The sequence below is a fragment of the Esox lucius genome, chromosome 16, assembly GCF_011004845.1.
Source record: "Esox lucius isolate fEsoLuc1 chromosome 16, fEsoLuc1.pri, whole genome shotgun sequence".
Taxonomy (NCBI): domain Eukaryota; kingdom Metazoa; phylum Chordata; class Actinopteri; order Esociformes; family Esocidae; genus Esox; species Esox lucius.
In genome coordinates, this window is record NC_047584.1 from 30,156,594 (window position 1) to 30,173,851 (window position 17,258).

Sequence of the window (17,258 nt, forward strand, 5' to 3'; positions counted from 1 at the left end):
ATGAACTACATAGAGGAAAGATTGGTCTGTGTGCATCCAAATTATTTTTCCATACGTGGACCCAGATAGTGAGTGAATTTATTTGAGAGAGAATCGCGTTTTCACTCTTTCATGCATGTTTGTATTTGCTATCTCAATTATCTATTGAGCTTGTTCAATCAAATTTAACATAGCAACATTCTGTCCAACGTGCAAATACGCAAGCACGTTCAGTATGTTCACACTCACACACAGCCCTAACACGATATGTCTGTCACAATCACACGCAGCTCTAACACGCTATGTCTGTCTTCGGTTACTAGTTCTGTGCTCCTCCCCAGTTAAACCAGGCAGAACGCCGTAAATAGACATCAATCTGAACATTTTTCAACTTGGACCTTTTGTCCCTGCACACTTCCTGTAGAACTCCAGGCTGGCGGGCTCACGGGGATCAACGGCCAGACAGACTCAGAGACACACACAAGCTCCAGCCCAACCCAGAATACATCCTCATGGTGCTGAGCCAAGGGTCAGGAAACACCCCACCCAGTCGCCATGACCGAGACACACATTAATACAGGCAGGGACTGACCAAGACATGGAGAGAGACAGAAACAAAGAGGAGAACAGGGATAGACACAGAGAGACAGAGGGAGAGAAACAGAGAGAGCAAAAGAGAGAGCGAGACAGCCAGAAGGTCTGCTTGTTTTATTTATACTGCAGTAGATTAGTGAAACTACAGTTCCCAGCTTTCAAAGTGCTTTAACCGTAAGTTCAAAGCCCCAGAGCCACGGCTGTCCAGTAATTATCAACATTAAAGGAAACAACAGGATAGTGTCTTTTTGGGGATATTGGCAAAAACGTGGCACCACTCTTCCAAGAAATTCCATTATTTGGAGTTTCAATGAGACTTGTAGACAACTGTCTCGGTTGTGGCTCCGAAACATCCCAAATTTGTTTTAACTGCGTTAAGATCTGGTGATTGAGATTGGTCATGGGATTTCGTGGAACGTCAAGAAGTTGATCAGTCTCTGTCGCTGGCAAATAGCTCTAAGCATGACAGGATGGTAATTTCATGCTTCTGTGAAGGACCAGCATTCTGTGTATCTCCAAGTTACTTAGGTGCCGTCCTCATCTTGGCAGTTAAATGACACCACAGGGCTCCACAGGGGAAAAACAGCTCATCTTGCGCACCTTCCAAAAGTTCCCACATAACTCCATATCATCTCAGTTGACCCTTGTTTAGTGTTGCATAGCAATATATACACAATCTAAAATCATACAATATAATTAAAAAAAAATGTTTTTTATTTAATGATTTTATTAAAAAAAAGACCACACTTGTCTCATAAATATCCACTTGTGTTTATCATAAAACACAACATTTTCATCCATTTTAAGCTATAATGGACATGGCATTTTATTCAGTCTGCAGAATTTGTTTCTAGTAATGCACACATTTTTGTTGTTCTTGCTAACAATATCAAAAACATCATAACATCTACAGAGCCCTCAAGAATTATTAGACCAAAAAACTGCCAAAAATATTAACAAGAAAAATGTATTGATGTTTATTTGCTTGATCTCAAAAATAAATAATACAAATCTAACATTTTATTCTGTGATTATTATTTTTTGTAATAATAATTATACAATAAAACATTTTTAACAGCCTTTTTTGTTTGTATTTTGCTAGGGTGACAGTAATTCTGGACCCATATGTTGAACTCTAATGGGTCAGTGGGTCAACTTGACCGGCAAAATAAGGATTGGTCCTGGTGCTTTTTCATTAATTTCCGTGAGGTGACCATTGAGCATCACTGATCATGTGAAATATATAAAAGCCACATGTCCAATTCTCTACAACACTGATCTGTGGATGCGTACAGACAGAGCCTTCGGAAGATATCCACGCCCCTTCACAAAATGTGTAGAAAGTGAAGGACTCTGAACACCTTCCGATCCTCTAGGCGCCATACGTATCAGTTTTGGAACACAGGACCACCCTTGGCCATGTAACCCAACTTCAAATCAGCTGGGACAAACTTCTGATCAGATTTTTCTCTAAGATCTCACAGATCGTTTTTCCACTTATTAGTCGTATCTGACTTTTTTAACGTCAGGTGTTTTTGATCTGGGTGATCCAAAGACTAATTAGTTGAAAGAAGATTCAGTTAGTAGAACTAGACTGTGTTAGCATGGACTTTGGAATTTAGTTCTCCCTGGAACATTTAAACATCTGTTCTTGTTCTGTCAGGAACATCTGGACCAATCCTCTATGATTTACAGTCTGATACACCAAGCACTTAAACAGCTGTGCACACACACACACACACACACACACACACACTCACAAATGTATACTTAAATACCCCGCAAAAAAAACAGTATATACTTTATACACAAACACACACACATATACACTTAATATCATGACTTGCATTGAACACACATTCAAAACCTGAAAATGGGCCATCTTTGAGCCTGGTGACAAGCTTTACCCCAACACAGTCTTTCTGAAACCCACGGAAACCAATGGAAAGGCACTGATAGCAAGCACCCTTTTGGCTCAGTGTTCCACAGCCATAAACAACAACACAAAATGGCTGTTTCCTGACCCCTCATGTACACCCAGGAAGGTGCCGTAAGCTAAACAGCTCGCTCAAAATGTCGCCAATGGGGGAGCTGTACTATTGGCGTCTTTTACATAGCGCCAAATGGTTGTCAAGGAGGCCGGTCACTTGTGTCGCAAAGCTGAGGACACGGGTTTGAGCCCAGTGTGGGCCGATGCTTTGTATCTCATCTTAAGTCTGTGCTCTTCATGCAGTGCATGTAATGGTTATGTGATTAACTCTCTGTCTACAGGTTATGGTTTTGGTTATATGATGATCTTTCTGTCTACAGGGTATGGTTTTGGTTATATGATTAACTCTCTGTCTACAGGGTATAGTTTTGGTTATGTGATTAACTCTCTGTCTACAGAGTATGGTTTTGGTTATATGATGATCTCTCTGTCTACAGGGTATGGTTTTGGTTATATGATTAACTCTCTGTCTACAGGGTATAGTTTTGGTTATGTGATTATCTCTCTGTCTACAGGGTATGGTTTTGGTTATATGATTATCTCTCTGTCTAGAGGGTATGGTTTTGGTAATATGATTGTTCCTCCGTCTACAGGTTATGGTTTCGTGGACTTTGACAGCCCGGCAGCAGCCCAGAAAGCTGTAGCGTCGTTGAAGGCCAGTGGAGTCCAGGCCCAGATGGCTAAGGTACAGGTATTTACTATGATTTTGATTATAATAATAATAATGACTGATCACTGATGAAGATTATAATAATGATGATAATGATCACTATGGTGATGATAATAATAATGGGGATAACAATGACGATAATGATCACTATGATGATGATAATAATAATAGGGATAACTTTGATGATAATGATCACTATGATAATAATAATAATGGAGATAACTATGATGATAATGATTAGTATGATGATCATAATAATAATAATGGGGATAACTATGATGATGATAATGATAATAATAATGGGGTAACTATAATGATAATGATCACTATGATGATAATAATAATGGGAATAACTATGATGATGATGATGATAATAATAATAATAATGGGGATAACTATGATGATAATGATCACCATGATGATGATGATGATGATAATGAGGATAACTATGATAATAATGATCACTATGATGATGATAATAATAATAATAATAATGGGGTTAACTATGATGATAATGATTACCATGAGGATGATGATAATAATAATAATAATAAAAATGGGGATATGATGAGGATCATTATGATGATAATGATGATGACCTTTATAATAATAAGAATAATACCAATAATAGTGATGATAATAATGATGATGATGTAATAATAATAATAATAATGAATCATGACGCTGTACACTGTTGAGTGGTTTCTGGGGTTGCGCCCCTTCATGCTGAGTGATTTGGCTGTGACATATAGGAGCTTCGTGATATTGATGATGAAATTATTTAGGTAATAATTTGGGAAATTCAACACTTGTTTTTTTCCCCAGTAATCCTTCTTTTAATATTCACAGACCAATAGGCTACTGGTGTGTGTGTGGGTTAAATCCGTGCATGTCCTCTCAGATTTTAGGGGGAATACACACCTGCCTTCCTGGCTCTTTATTTATGCCAGTCAGACAGGTCGCACACTGCAGAGACAACTCACCTGTGTGTGTGTGGATTGTGTGGTTGTGTTATACATTGTGTATCGAAATGCCGGTTCAGACTACTATTTTAGACCATTGCAGCTCCTGTCTGGCACAAAGATGTCGGTGTGTGTGTTTGCGTGTGTATGTGTGTGTGTAGGTGTGGTTTGTGTGTTTTGTTTATGTAAATGCCGGCTGAGACTGCTCTTTTTTTTTCATTTATGTAAATGCTGGCCCAGCGCTGCTTTCTTACACACCTATTAGCACTGGATTGTCACGTACAGCTGTTTAGCATAGAAAAAAGAGAGAGAGAGAGAGAAAAGAAGAGAAGGTTACAGAGAAAGGTAGTGGGGAGAGAGGGAGGCGCAGAGAGTGAGAGGGAGGTGCAGAAAGGGAGAAGGAGAAGAGCAATTAAAGGAAGCTTGTCTTCAGGCTCTTTCTCCAACAGCCGAGTTGGTAAAAAGCCTGGTGATAGAGGTCCAACCAGTCTTTTCATTACAGTTAGGTGTTTCACTGTTCTAAACTGCGGGCAGGCCAGGCATCAGTTAGTGGGCTGGAAAAAAATACTGTCGTTTTATTTTTTGTTGTTGCAGAAGATGATGTCCTGGTTTACAAGATCTCAGGTTGTGAGGGAGGTGGGGAGGTGAGGAGGTGGGGAGGTGAGGAGATGGGGAGGTGAGGAGGTGGGGAGGTGGGGAGCGGAATAGACAGGATGGAGAGAGAGTGAGAAAGGGTGAGAGTGCTGTGTTGTGCACTCCTCTTGTGACAGCGTCTTGTCAGTCACTTCTCTGCAAGGTCACAGTTAGCACAGGTAGTCAGTCCTGCCAAAGCATGACTCAGAGGTGGTTTGACATGCGCACACACACATTAACACACAGAAACACACAGAAACACACAAAGAACTCACAAAAACACACACAAACACACACAAACACACAATGTAACTCACAAAAACACACACAAAAGTTGTAAACTGTCAGTCAAGTCCCCGGCCACAAACGGCACCAAGGAGACATGTTTTCTGATATTAATGACCATCGCAACTTCCTCTCCTCTCTCCCCTGTTCTGCTGTATACCTCTTTTATACCTCCTCTCTCCCCCTTTCCTCTCTTCTCTCCCTGTTCTACTGTATACCTCTCCTCTACCTCCTCACTCCCCCTTTCCTCTACCTCTTCTATCCCTGTTCTACTGAACACCTCTCCGGGGTTCTCAGGGGTTCTATTCAGTAGCAAAGGGGTTCTATTCAGTAGCACAGTGGTTTTATTCAGTAGCACAGTGGTTTTATTCAATAGCACAGTTGTTCTATTCAGTAGCACAGTGGTTTTATTCAATAGCACAGGGGATCTATTCAGTAGCACAGTGGTTCTATTTAGTAGCACAGGGGATCTATTCAGTAGCACAGGGGATCTATTCAGTAGCACAGGGGATCTATTCAGTAGCACAGGGGATTTATTCTGTAGCACAGGGGATCTATTCAGTAGCACAGGGGATCTATTCAGTAGCAGAGCAGATCCATTTAGTTGCACAGGGGATCTATTCAGTTGCACAGGGGTTCTATTCCACCTTGAACCAGATCAGACACCTAAATATTTAGACGTCCCAGAACAGCAGCTCTGCTGTATACTTTGTTAGATGTGGCCATCTGCCTTGCTATTCCAGGTTATAATGGCCCTTACAATTCTCCCAGAGCTTGTATTTTTATTTCTGCCACAGCAGTAAGATTGTTTATTTCTCCGTCATTCATTTTTTATTTCTTCTTTTCTTGGTTTCAATTTGGAAGCGAAAACAGGTACGTGGGCTTTTTTATGCACTGACAGCGTTCCGTAAAAGGATTTGAATTAAGGGACATTTGTGTTATTCCTGTCAATTTTCTTTCTCTGACTTTCAGAATTTGGGAATATTCTAAATCCATTCTCACCATTCAGGGATCCCAGGGGCCTGTCCCTGTTAGTAGCTTGCTCAATTTTTTTTTTTTTAATAATAGCAAAGTTATTTGACTGTGTGAAATTTAACTTCAAGAATTCACTTTAAGAAAAAACATCTCATGTAAATCATGGTCAGTAAACGTGATAAAATTGGTATTAAAATTGCATATCAGTCAAAATGTTCTAACATGTCCATTAAAATTGCATATCAGTCAAAATGTTCTAACATGTCCATTAAAATTGCATATCAGTCAAAATGTTCTAACATGTCCATTAATATTGCATATCACTCATGTCCATCCAGGTAAGCTTATTACTGACTCTACTTTACTCTCAGCCTCATCAGAAAGTTACTTGAGGTGGCAACTGTCAGAATGTCAGTCATCTCATTTCCTGTCACATCCACACACCGTGTGTAATAGCCTGGGGACAAGGATAGAATGATGGAGAGATGATTGACGTTAAGTCTGTCCAAACAGCTTATGTTGTGAGTGATTGTGATTTGTTTTCATAGAGGAAGTAGCGATGCACTGCTAAGCTGCATGTAGTTAATTGATTTCATTTATATTTATTTAAGCTCACTGTGACCTGTTCCTACTGTTCCTCCTTTCCTGTTCTGGCCTGTTCCTCCTGTTTTCTCCTGTTTCTCCTGTTCTGTCCTGTTCCTCCTGTTTTCTCCTGTTCCTCCTGTTCTGTCCTGTTTGTCCTGTTCCTCCTGTTCTGTCCTGTTTCTCCTGTTCTGTTCTGTCCTGTTTCTCCTGTTCTGTTCTGTCCTGTTTCTCCTGTTCTGTCCTGCTCCTCCTGTTTTCTCCTGCTCCTCCTGTTCTGTCATGATCCTGCTGTTCTGTCCTGCTCCTCCTGTTTTCTCCTGCTCCTCCTGTTCTGTCCTGCTCCTCCTGTTCTGTCCTGTTCCTGCTGTTCTGTTTTCTCCTGCTCCTCCTGTTCTGTCCTGTTCTGTTTTGTTCCTGTGTGTCCTGTTCCGCCTTTCCAGTTCCTCCTCTCCTGTTTTGTCCTCCTCTTGTCCTGTTCCTCTCTCTCTCCTCTCATTCCTGTCTCACCTATCTCACCTCTCTCCTCCCTCTCTTCTCTCTCTCCTCCCTCTCTTCTCTCTATCCTCTCTCTCTTCTTTCTCCCTTTTCTTTCACATTCTCCTATTCTTTTCCATCAGATCCCTCTACCATCATTAAGCACACACTCATCCCCCCTCTCTTTTTCTGTCATTCACACTCTCATCCTCCCTTTTTACACCTTCCCTACATCTGTAGTGTACATCTGTAGTGTACATCTGTAGTGTACATCTGTAGCGTACATCTGTAGCGTACATCTGTAGTGTACATCTGTAGTGTACATCTATAGTGTACATCTGTAGTGTACATCTGTAGTGTACATCTATAGTGTACATCTGTAGTGTACATCTATAGCGTACATCTGTAGCGTACATCTGTAGTGTACATCTGTAGTGTACATCTATAGTGTACATCTGTAGTGTACATCTATAGCGTACATCTGTAGCGTACATCTGTAGTGTACATCTATAGTGTACATCTGTAGTGTACATCTGTAGCGTACATCTGTAGCGTACATCTGTAGTGTACATCTGTAGTGTACATCTGTAGTGTACATCTGTAGCGTACATGGAAATTATTGTAAGTCGTCTTTTTAATTGAATGTCCTTTCTAGTGCTCCCATTAGTGGCAGTATAACTGTTGCCCTGCTCTGCTTTCCATGGAGTCATTAGTGACAGGACTGAGGACGAACAGCGAGAAGAGGACAGAGTTAGAAGAGGACAGAGGTAGAAAAGGACAGAGGTAGAAGAGGACAGAGGTAGAAGAGGACAGAGGAGGAAAGACAGAGATAAACAGGAAAAGAGCGTGGAATTGCTGAGGACTGACAAAGAGAGGAGAGCGTATTTGAGAGAAACATAGGACAGGAGAGAAAGAAGGCTGAGCACGGGGAGGCGTAAGAGGGACAGGAAGAGGAGGTAGAGGAGAAGGAGGATGTGAGACTAACTCCACAACCCTACGGTGATGACCAACCTGACCCTCAGACTTTCTTTCATACCCCCCCAACCCATAGGGGTGCTGACTATAATTCTTTCATGGCGTGGTTTGAAACCCAGAAGGGGAGAGATTTCTTCAGAGGCAAGTGAGAGTTAATAAGAGGTAATGAGCGTTAATGACCTACCTAACCTACCTGTCTGATGAGTATCTTAATCAAGCTGTGCACCCCTATCCCACCCTCACCCCCCGAAAAATAAAAAATGCACTTAACTTTGATTTCTCCGGCACTGACTGTCAACTAATGGCTTCGATTAAGGAAGGTGTACTTATTATGATTGTCAGATGTTGTTGTTTTTTCCAAGACACCTTTAGAGGAAAGCACTTCTTGTAAGTCGCTCTGGATAAGAGCCTCTGCTAAATGACTGAAATGGAAATGGAAGTTAATGAGAGTTAGTGAGAGTTAATGAGACAGTAGTTGTTAGTGAGATTTAGTGAGAAGGAGTGAGAGGTAAAGTTATTGAGAGGGAGTGATGGGGATAACACACACACACACACACATACAGACACACACACACACACATACAGACACACACACACAGACACACACACACACACATACACACGCACACAGACACACGCACACACACACACACACACACATACAGACACACACACACACTTCCCACACACACACACGTACAGACACACACACACACAGACAGGCAATAATAAATGCATCCGGTCCGAGCAGCATTGTCAGTTGTCAACATGAATCTGTCCCTGGTCCTGTAGCTGTTTTGCAAACCAACCCTGGGGAGCACAGCCGGCAGATTGCTTTCCTTCCCCGGCACATGCTTCTACCAGCTTAGCTGTCGTGTTCGGGGAAACCTAAATATTTAGCTGGGACAGACTGGTAATCTGGGTACTGAAGTCCTGTACTATACACACACAGCATGCCGTGTCCTTAATGGGGACCGGACCACTCATGGTACTGTGTACCCACATCCACACACCACAATGAGGGTTATGGGGGGGGCACAGACGACGCGCTCAACAAGGCATGCGGGCGTGTGTGGATGCACCTCCACAGGCGTCCTGTCCTCTCGCTAAGTCAGAGCGGGGAGGACGGGCTCCAAGTGGATTGTGGGTAATGTGGTTTGAATGTGAGTATCTGCCGAAGCCTCCATCAAGCCAGCTCTGGTCTCATTGGGTCTTCATTAACAGCTGTGCTGGAGAGGGTAGAGCTTTCAGGGGGGTCCACTCAGACTCTCAGCCTAACCTCGCCAAACCCAGGGGCCTGTGGATGGTTCTGTCTGGGCCCGGTGAAGGTCCTAGGGGACAGCCTGAGAACCAGACAACCAGATGCACAGCCTCCCTCCCTGGCTGACTGCCTAGACTGTCTCCGAGCTTAGAATTTGAATATATATATATGAGGACTTTCTGTGTGTCTCTGTCTTTACCCTGGATGAGGACTGTCTGTGTGTCTCTGTCTTTACCCTGGATGAGGACTGTCTGTGTGTCTCTGTCTTTAGCCCGGATGAGGATTGTCTGTGTGTCGCTGTCTTTAGCTTGGATGAGGACCATCTGTGTGTCGCTGTCTTTAGCTTGGATGAGGATTGTCTGTGTGTCGCTGTCTTTAGCCTGGATGAGGACTGTCTGTGTGTCTCTGTCTTTAGCCCGGATGAGGACTGTCTGTGTGTCTCTGTCTTTACCCTGGATGAGGACTGTCTGTGTGTCTCTGTCTTTAGCCCGGATGAGGACTGTCTGTGTGTCTCTGTCTTTACCCCGGATGAGGACTGTCTGTGTGTCTCTGTCTTTACCCCGGATGAGGACTGTCTGTGTGTCTCTGTCTTTACCCTGGATGAGGACTGTCTGTGTGTCTCTGTCTTTACCCTGGATGAGGACTGTCTGTGTGTCTCTGTCTTTAGCCCGGATGAGGACTGTCTGTGTGTCTCTGTCTTTACCCCGGATGAGGACTGTCTGTGTGTCTCTGTCTTTACCCCGGATGAGGACTGTCTGTGTGTCTCTGTCTTTACCCCGGATGAGGACTGTCTGTGTGTCTCTGTCTTTACCCTGGATGAGGACTGTCTGTGTGTCTCTGTCTTTACCCTGGATGAGGACTGTCTGTGTGTCTCTGTCTTTACCCTGGATGAGGACTGTCTGTGTGTCTCTGTCTTTAGCCCGGATGAGGATTGTCTGTGTGTCGCTGTCTTTAGCTTGGATGAGGACCATCTGTGTGTCGCTGTCTTTAGCTTGGATGAGGATTGTCTGTGTGTCGCTGTCTTTAGCCTGGATGAGGACTGTCTGTGTGTCGCTGTCTTTAGCCCAGATGAGGACTGTCTGTGTGTCTGTCTTTAGCCCGGATGAGGATTGTCTGTGTGTCTCTGTCTTTAGCCCGGATGAGGATTGTCTGTGTGTCGCTGTCTTTAGCTTGGATGAGGACCATCTGTGTGTCGCTGTCTTTAGCTTGGGTGAGTACTGTCTGTGTGTTTCTGTCTCTGCCCCAGATTAGGACTGTCTGTGTCTCTGTCTTTACCCCGTATGAGGACTGTCTTTGTTGTCATGGGAAACATTTGTTTACATTTCCAAAGCGAGTGGAAAATAATAACATAAAAACTATAATAAATGACAAAAGTGGAAAATAAATGAAGACATGAATATGGGTTATGTTCACAATGTGGTTTGTACTCTGGATGCCCTCCTCATGGCAGTGGCTTGTCTCCATCATTGCCCTGGCTCTAGACCCAGCCTGATATTTCACTCCCTACTCCCTTTTTGTCTTTCACTCTTCGCCCCCCCCCCCCCGTCTTTGTCTCTCTCTCTCTCTCCCTCTTCCTCCCTCCACCTCTTTCTCACTCTCTCTCCTCTGTTGTGAACACTCTTCGGTGTGTGTCAAATTCCCCTAGCCTGGCACTCTGTTGTGAACACTCTCCAGTGTGTATCCAATTCCCCTAGCCTGGCATCCCAGTCAGGCCGTCGCTCATCACTCCTGTCCCCCATTAGTCATGTTAAAGGGATGATGTGGTCACAGCTCAGTGCGCTGCCTGCAGTCGGAAACCAGAACCCTGTTAAAACAGCTCATCTGTCTGGCGCTGATGCCATTAGGATCACAACTGTAGAAGAATGGAGGAGGAAGGCGGAGAGCTGGAGAGGGTGGCAGCGAAGAAGGGGAGTGGGAGAGGGAGAAAACGAGAAACAGTCCTAAGTGGCTTCGTAGATATCGAGGAATTTACCGGGCAACGCAAAACTATGTAATGAGGGAATGAGATCTGACAGAGAGTTAAAGTGGGAGTGAGATAAGACAGATAGTGGAATAGGGAGTGAGATAAGACAGATAGTGGAATAGGGGACTGAGATAAGACAGATAGTGGTATAGGGAGTGAGATAAGACAAATAGTGGAATAGGGAGTGAGATAAGACAGATAGTGGAATAGGGGACTGAGATAAGAGAGATAGTGGTATAGGGAGTGAGATAAGACAGATAGTGGAATAGGGGACTGAGATAAGAGAGATAGTGGTATAGGGAGTGAGATAAGACAAATAGTGGAATAGGGAGTGAGATAAGACAGACAGTGAAAGTGAGATAACACACAGATGATGAAAAGGGGAGTGAGATGACACAGACGGTGAGATTTGACAGATAGGAAAAGAGAAAGTTATTTAAGACAGATTGTTTGTGACTCATAGTGGAATAGGGACTTAGATAAGACAGACTGTGTGTGACTGATAGTGGAATAGGGACTTAGAAAAGACAAACTGTGTGTGACTGATAGTAGAATAGGGACTTAGAAAAGACAGACTGTGTGTGACTGATAGCGAAATAGGGACCTACATAAGACAGATAGTGAAAGAGGTGAAAAAGAGATGCCGTTTCAGAGAAAGAGAAATCACAGTTAAAGGAAAAGTGTGAGGAAGAAAAAAGGCAGGAGACTAGATAATGTCCCAGACAGACAGACTGATATACAAGCAGACAGACAGACAGAGAGTGGTGTGGTAGAAACAGCTGCCACCGCTGTTTAGTTGGAACAAAGTGTTCTAGGAAGGAACATGAAAGGGAGGGGAGACTTGGGAAAGGGTCCAAGCAGTCCCAAGGCCAGCCTCTGTGTTGTGGCTAACCCTGACTTCCTGCCCATTATCCCGGGTCAGGCCCTGTGGTCCCGGCCCAACAACTCCCAGTCAGAACCCCATTAGCCACCCAGGAGGAAAGTAACGGAACCCATCTACATTTCCATGTTGGTCGTTTTACAAACTCTATTATCCGTGCAGCATTCATCTTTCAGTACAATTTAACTCAACATGAAACTATTCAAAAGAAACGGTAAATCATGGTTCAGCATTCCTTAAACGTCCAATACAAACATAATAAAACTGGCAAGTCACTGTTAGCAAAACATCTTCTAACAAGCTAGCCACCGCTAGCCAAACATCCTCTAACAAGCTAGCCACCGCTAGCCAAACATCATCTAACAAGATAGCCACCACTAGCCAAATCCAATATAACAAGCTAGCCACCACTAGCCAAACACCATCTAACAAGCTAGCCACCTCTGGCCAAACATCATCTAACCAGCAACCCACCACTAGCTAAACATCACTGAAAATGACAGGGGCTTTTGATCCTGTTCGTTTTAAGGTAGGATTATTTAAGATTACAACACCCAATGAGCTGTCTTGGTTTTGCCTAATGCGCTAGTATGTGCCCACCGATGTCCACAGAGGAGATTGTGTTGAGAGCATTGAGTTAGCATAATAGCATTGGTGAACAGGTGTTGGTTTGACATGATGTATGATGTAGCCATGAAATGCAATGTTATCCTGGCAACAATGGGCTTCAGTGCAGACATTCACAACACATTGATACCAGCTTTTAGACTGATTGGTCGTCTCCCTTCCCTTAGTCCCCGCCCTTAACACTCCTCCCCTCTCCCCTTGTCTCCCCATCCACACAATCTCTTTTACAAGACGTGCCCTGAAACCACCCATCTGAAAGACAACATGGACACCAAGCCAAGCCCAGCTTGACCTACGCACAAAGACAGCTGTAAAGACCAGATGAACAAGCATTAACATTATGTTTTTGAAAGCTTTAAATCATCAGTTATGTAATATGAAATGTGAGCCTCCTCTTCCAGGATCAGAGGGAAAGTGCCAGGGGCGGATGAAGCCAGCATTCAGTCAGACCACGGAAATATGACAGCAAGTGAGACAGGCCCTGCACCAGATAGCCAAGCTGGAAACCAGCAAGACACTCTAAAAACCAGTTAGTCAGGTTGAAAACCAACATATTAATCTAGAAACCCTGTAGTCCCACTAAAAAACACCAGGTCAAGTCACTTTAGAAACCAGGTAGTCAGGCTGAAAACCAACAAGTCAAGTCGATCTAGAAATCAGGTAGTCAGGCTACAAACCAACAATTAAATCCAGAAACCAGGCAGTCAGGCTACAAACCAACAATTAAATCCAGAAACCAGGCAGTCAGGCTACAAACCAACAATTAAATCCAGAAATCAGGCAGTCCGGCTACAAACAAAAAAGCTAATCTAGAAACCAGGTAGTCAGGTTACAAACCAACAATTAAATCCAGAAACCAGGTGGTCAGGCTGAAAACCAAAAAGTCAGTCTAGAAATATGGTATTCTTGCTAAAAACCGACAAGTAAATCTAGATACCAGAGAGTCAACATTGATATTGGGAGGGAAGGATGCTCTGTAAACAAAGATAAACTATACAGATAAGCTGATCTGCTCATATCAGAGGACTTGCTTCCTGATTGAGCTGACAGTGTTTATCCATGAAATATGTCTTCTTTGTACTGAGAGAAGTGAGGTTTTCTAATTGGATGGTTTCATGCCTTTGGTTTGGGTGTTTGGAGAGTAGTGCCGTTCAGCCGAGTGCGTTTTTTTTTTGGGGGGATTGGTGAACGTTATGACTGTGTTAGTGTCTGATTGGTCCAAGGTAAAGCCATTTAGTTCACAGCCTGGCTGCGTAGGGGGTGGCTATCTGTCAAAACTTTATGGAGAGCTGCAAACAAATTATTTTTCCAGAGAGAAGCAGCGAGGGGGGGGGGGGGGCATAAAGAGATGAAGAAGGAAACTCCTACGGAATATAACATCACAAATCACAGCTGTAAGCTTTTAGTCTGTCTACACAGCAATGCTCATAGAAACCAAATTACTCTGTCCTCTCTCTCTCTTCCCCTTTACCTACATAGTGTCCCTTTCTCTCCCCCCCCCCCCCCCGACTCCCTCTCTCTCTCAACCTGCCCCGCCCACCATGTGAAATAGTTTCTATGTTGAATTTGTTACACATTGATCTCTGTGTCAATCCATCCTGGAATACATTAACATTTCACGCCACTGTTGGTTGATGCCACCTCAGATGGTGTGACACGGATACTCGCCCCAAACGGCATCCTATTCCCTACGTAGTGCACAGAACTGGACCAGGGCCCATTGGACTCTGCTAAAAAGTAGTGCGCTACATAGGGAATAGGGCGCCATGTGGGACACGCGACGCGTGGCATCTACTTGTCCCTGATGACAGCCATGGCTCACAGGCTCCTCTCTGCCTGTCACAACATAACGCCCCTGCATTAGCATGGCCTGTGTGCGTTTGCGCGCGGGTGTGTGTGTTCTGTTTCCTGCATTAGCATGGCCTGTGTGCGTTTTTGCGCGCGCGGGTGTGTGTGTGTTCTGTTTCCTGCATTAGCATGTGTGACAGGCAGCGTAGATCTCTCATGCGTCTGTTAAAATGAAAATAGGCTTAATTTCAACAGTGGTATTCCTCTGTATGATAGTAAATTTAATGCGGTAAAGCTTGACTAATAGAGGTCAGGGTGACTGGATTTTTGTTACCTGGTTGCCTGGTAACTGGTTACCTGTTCGCCTGGTTACCATGTCACCTTACAGAAATGTTGTCAGCGGCTTGGGTGCAGAATGTTTACGGTCAGACATAGATAAATGAACAGGGCATTTGTGTGTGTGTGTGTGTGTGTGGGGGGGGGGGGGGGGTGTATTTGTGTGTTTGTGTAAGAGGGATGGTGTCAGCTTGGTAGAACAAGGTTATTTAGAAGATGTTCAGAGAGCCACAGAGGAAAGTGTGTTGTGTGTGTCAGCAGAAAACACAATCGTTTGTGTGTGTGCGTGCGTGTGTGTGTCTCTGACTACAGAGACAACGAGACAACTATATTACAACCAAATTCACGCTGTACGTCAAGGACACTACATTGTTACCAATCATAGCCAGACAGACACACACACACACACACACACACACACACTCATCACCCCTATCCTGGTGTGCGGTTTAGGCACTGGGTCAGTAATCTCAGCAATGGTAGTTTGAAGCGTGGTAAAACGTGTATGTTGCTCTGCCCTAACAAAAGCCGCTTAACCTTTATTACCCCCAGGTTTGTCGTCAAAAACGCCTCAGGCTGTGACCTCACCGAGTACCGAGGGTACTCGGTGAAACGAATGAGGTTTTCCTTTTCTCCGGTCTCTCCTCGTCCGTTTCTCTCTCTTTTCCTCTCTTTCTCTCCAACTCTTCATACTTCCTGGATGGGCTTTGATCCCCGCTTGGCCCGGCTCGGTGTGGAGCTCTGTCTCCCGCCGAGGTTAATTCCTCCTTGGTTTTCTAACAGAGATAACCATGGCAACAGTGTATCCCACAACGGCGCCCAGCCAGAGCGGCTCATTGGAAGAAGACATTGATCAGGATGAGGTAGTGACAGGTAGTCAGGTTAGGAACACCTCCCCCCCGCCTCTTCACACTGTCCAGGTCAGTGGGCTTCGGGCTGGCTCGTCCAGAATCCAAATACAGAATCGATGTACCTCACAGCAACAGGCAGAGCCTGCACGCGTATGAGATGCCTGCTTACAGTCTGTCACTCCATAGGACATGCAAATGGTATGAAGACATCCACTTCAGCAATTACCCTAGTTATAACCCATGAATACAGTAATTACCTCAGTTACAACCCCTCAATACTGTAATTAGTTATAACTGAGATAGTTAATATACTGTAGTGAGAGTCTACATAGCATCTGCACGTCCAGACAGACAAACATACACCCCAGACAGTCATACAGACAGACAGACATACACCCCAGACAGACATACACCCCAGACAGTCATACACCCCCAACACTCATACACCCCAGACAGACAGACAGACAGACAGACACCCAGATACACCGACAGACAGACAGACACCCAGACAGACAGACACCCAGATGGACGGACAAACCAGCAGGGGTAGTTGGAATCAGACATTTGTTTACCTGTGTTTGTGTAGTGTCTGTCTCTTTGTCTAGTGTCTGTTTCAGTGTGCTTATGTGTGTTTGTGAAGTGTGGGTTTGAATTTACTAACCTGGTGGGGAACAAAAGTACCCAGGATTTGACCTTTCGCTGGTCTACATGAACAGAAAGTGTGTGTGTGTGTGTGTGTGAGAGGTTATACTAGGACTATCCATAAATCTGAACAATTTTGTGTTTATAACCGGACATTATATAGGGTTTAGTAGTTAGGTGTCAGGTTAGGGTCAGGCTTAGGGGTCAAGGTTAGGGTCAGGGCCAGGGGAGGATGGACAGACAGACAGACAGACATTTAAGTGGAAACCAACATGTGGTTGACATAGATGTTGTTTTCTTTGATTCTCTGACATTTCATTAAGTCACTTTCGGGGCAAATCCATTGATTAATTTGCAGCAAACGAGCCCATTTAAGCCGAGTATTACACACACAAATGTTATTTGGTCCCAGCTCTGCCGGATACGAACCTGAAGTGACAGTCAAACATTTCCCAGCATTTCCCGGCTCTTTGATCTGGAGTCAAACCAACATGATGTTGTGGATCAAACACCTGTGTGTCTGTCCCCGTCTGTCGCACTCTCACACCATCGCTTTCCTCGTCTTTATCTCTCTCTATCTCTTTGTCCATCCATCTCTCCCTCTGTGTCTTCTCCCATTCTTCTCTCCCTCTCTTTCAATCTCCCTCTTTCATTTGCTACTTTTCTCTCCATCTGTCTCTTCTTAGGACAAAGCTTATGTGGTTTATGCAAGTGTAGGTCATTTCAAATGTTTTGCCAGCCGTAGAGAAATGTACTACTCATCTACACCAAGGGATTAGTCACTACAA

The 17,258-nt window shown here is 44.1% G+C and overlaps 1 protein-coding gene across 7 annotated transcripts in view; it reads left to right on the forward strand.

Annotated features, from left to right (window-relative positions):
* Nucleotides 1-17,258, forward strand: part of LOC105023490 (RNA-binding motif, single-stranded-interacting protein 3) — a 121,968-nt gene that overhangs the window by 58,096 nt on the left and 46,614 nt on the right. For 4 of the 7 annotated variants that reach the window (XM_034297674.1, XM_020054902.3, XM_020054901.3 and 1 more), the window contains exons 4-5: nt 3,157-3,254; nt 5,978-5,986. In XM_034297674.1, coding sequence (XP_034153565.1) covers nt 3,157-3,254; nt 5,978-5,986 — 107 coding nt within the window. The remainder of the gene's footprint in view (nt 1-3,156; nt 3,255-5,977; nt 5,987-17,258) is intronic. The other 3 variants (XM_010892730.5, XM_013137865.4, XM_010892728.5) reach the window with 2 other exon arrangements.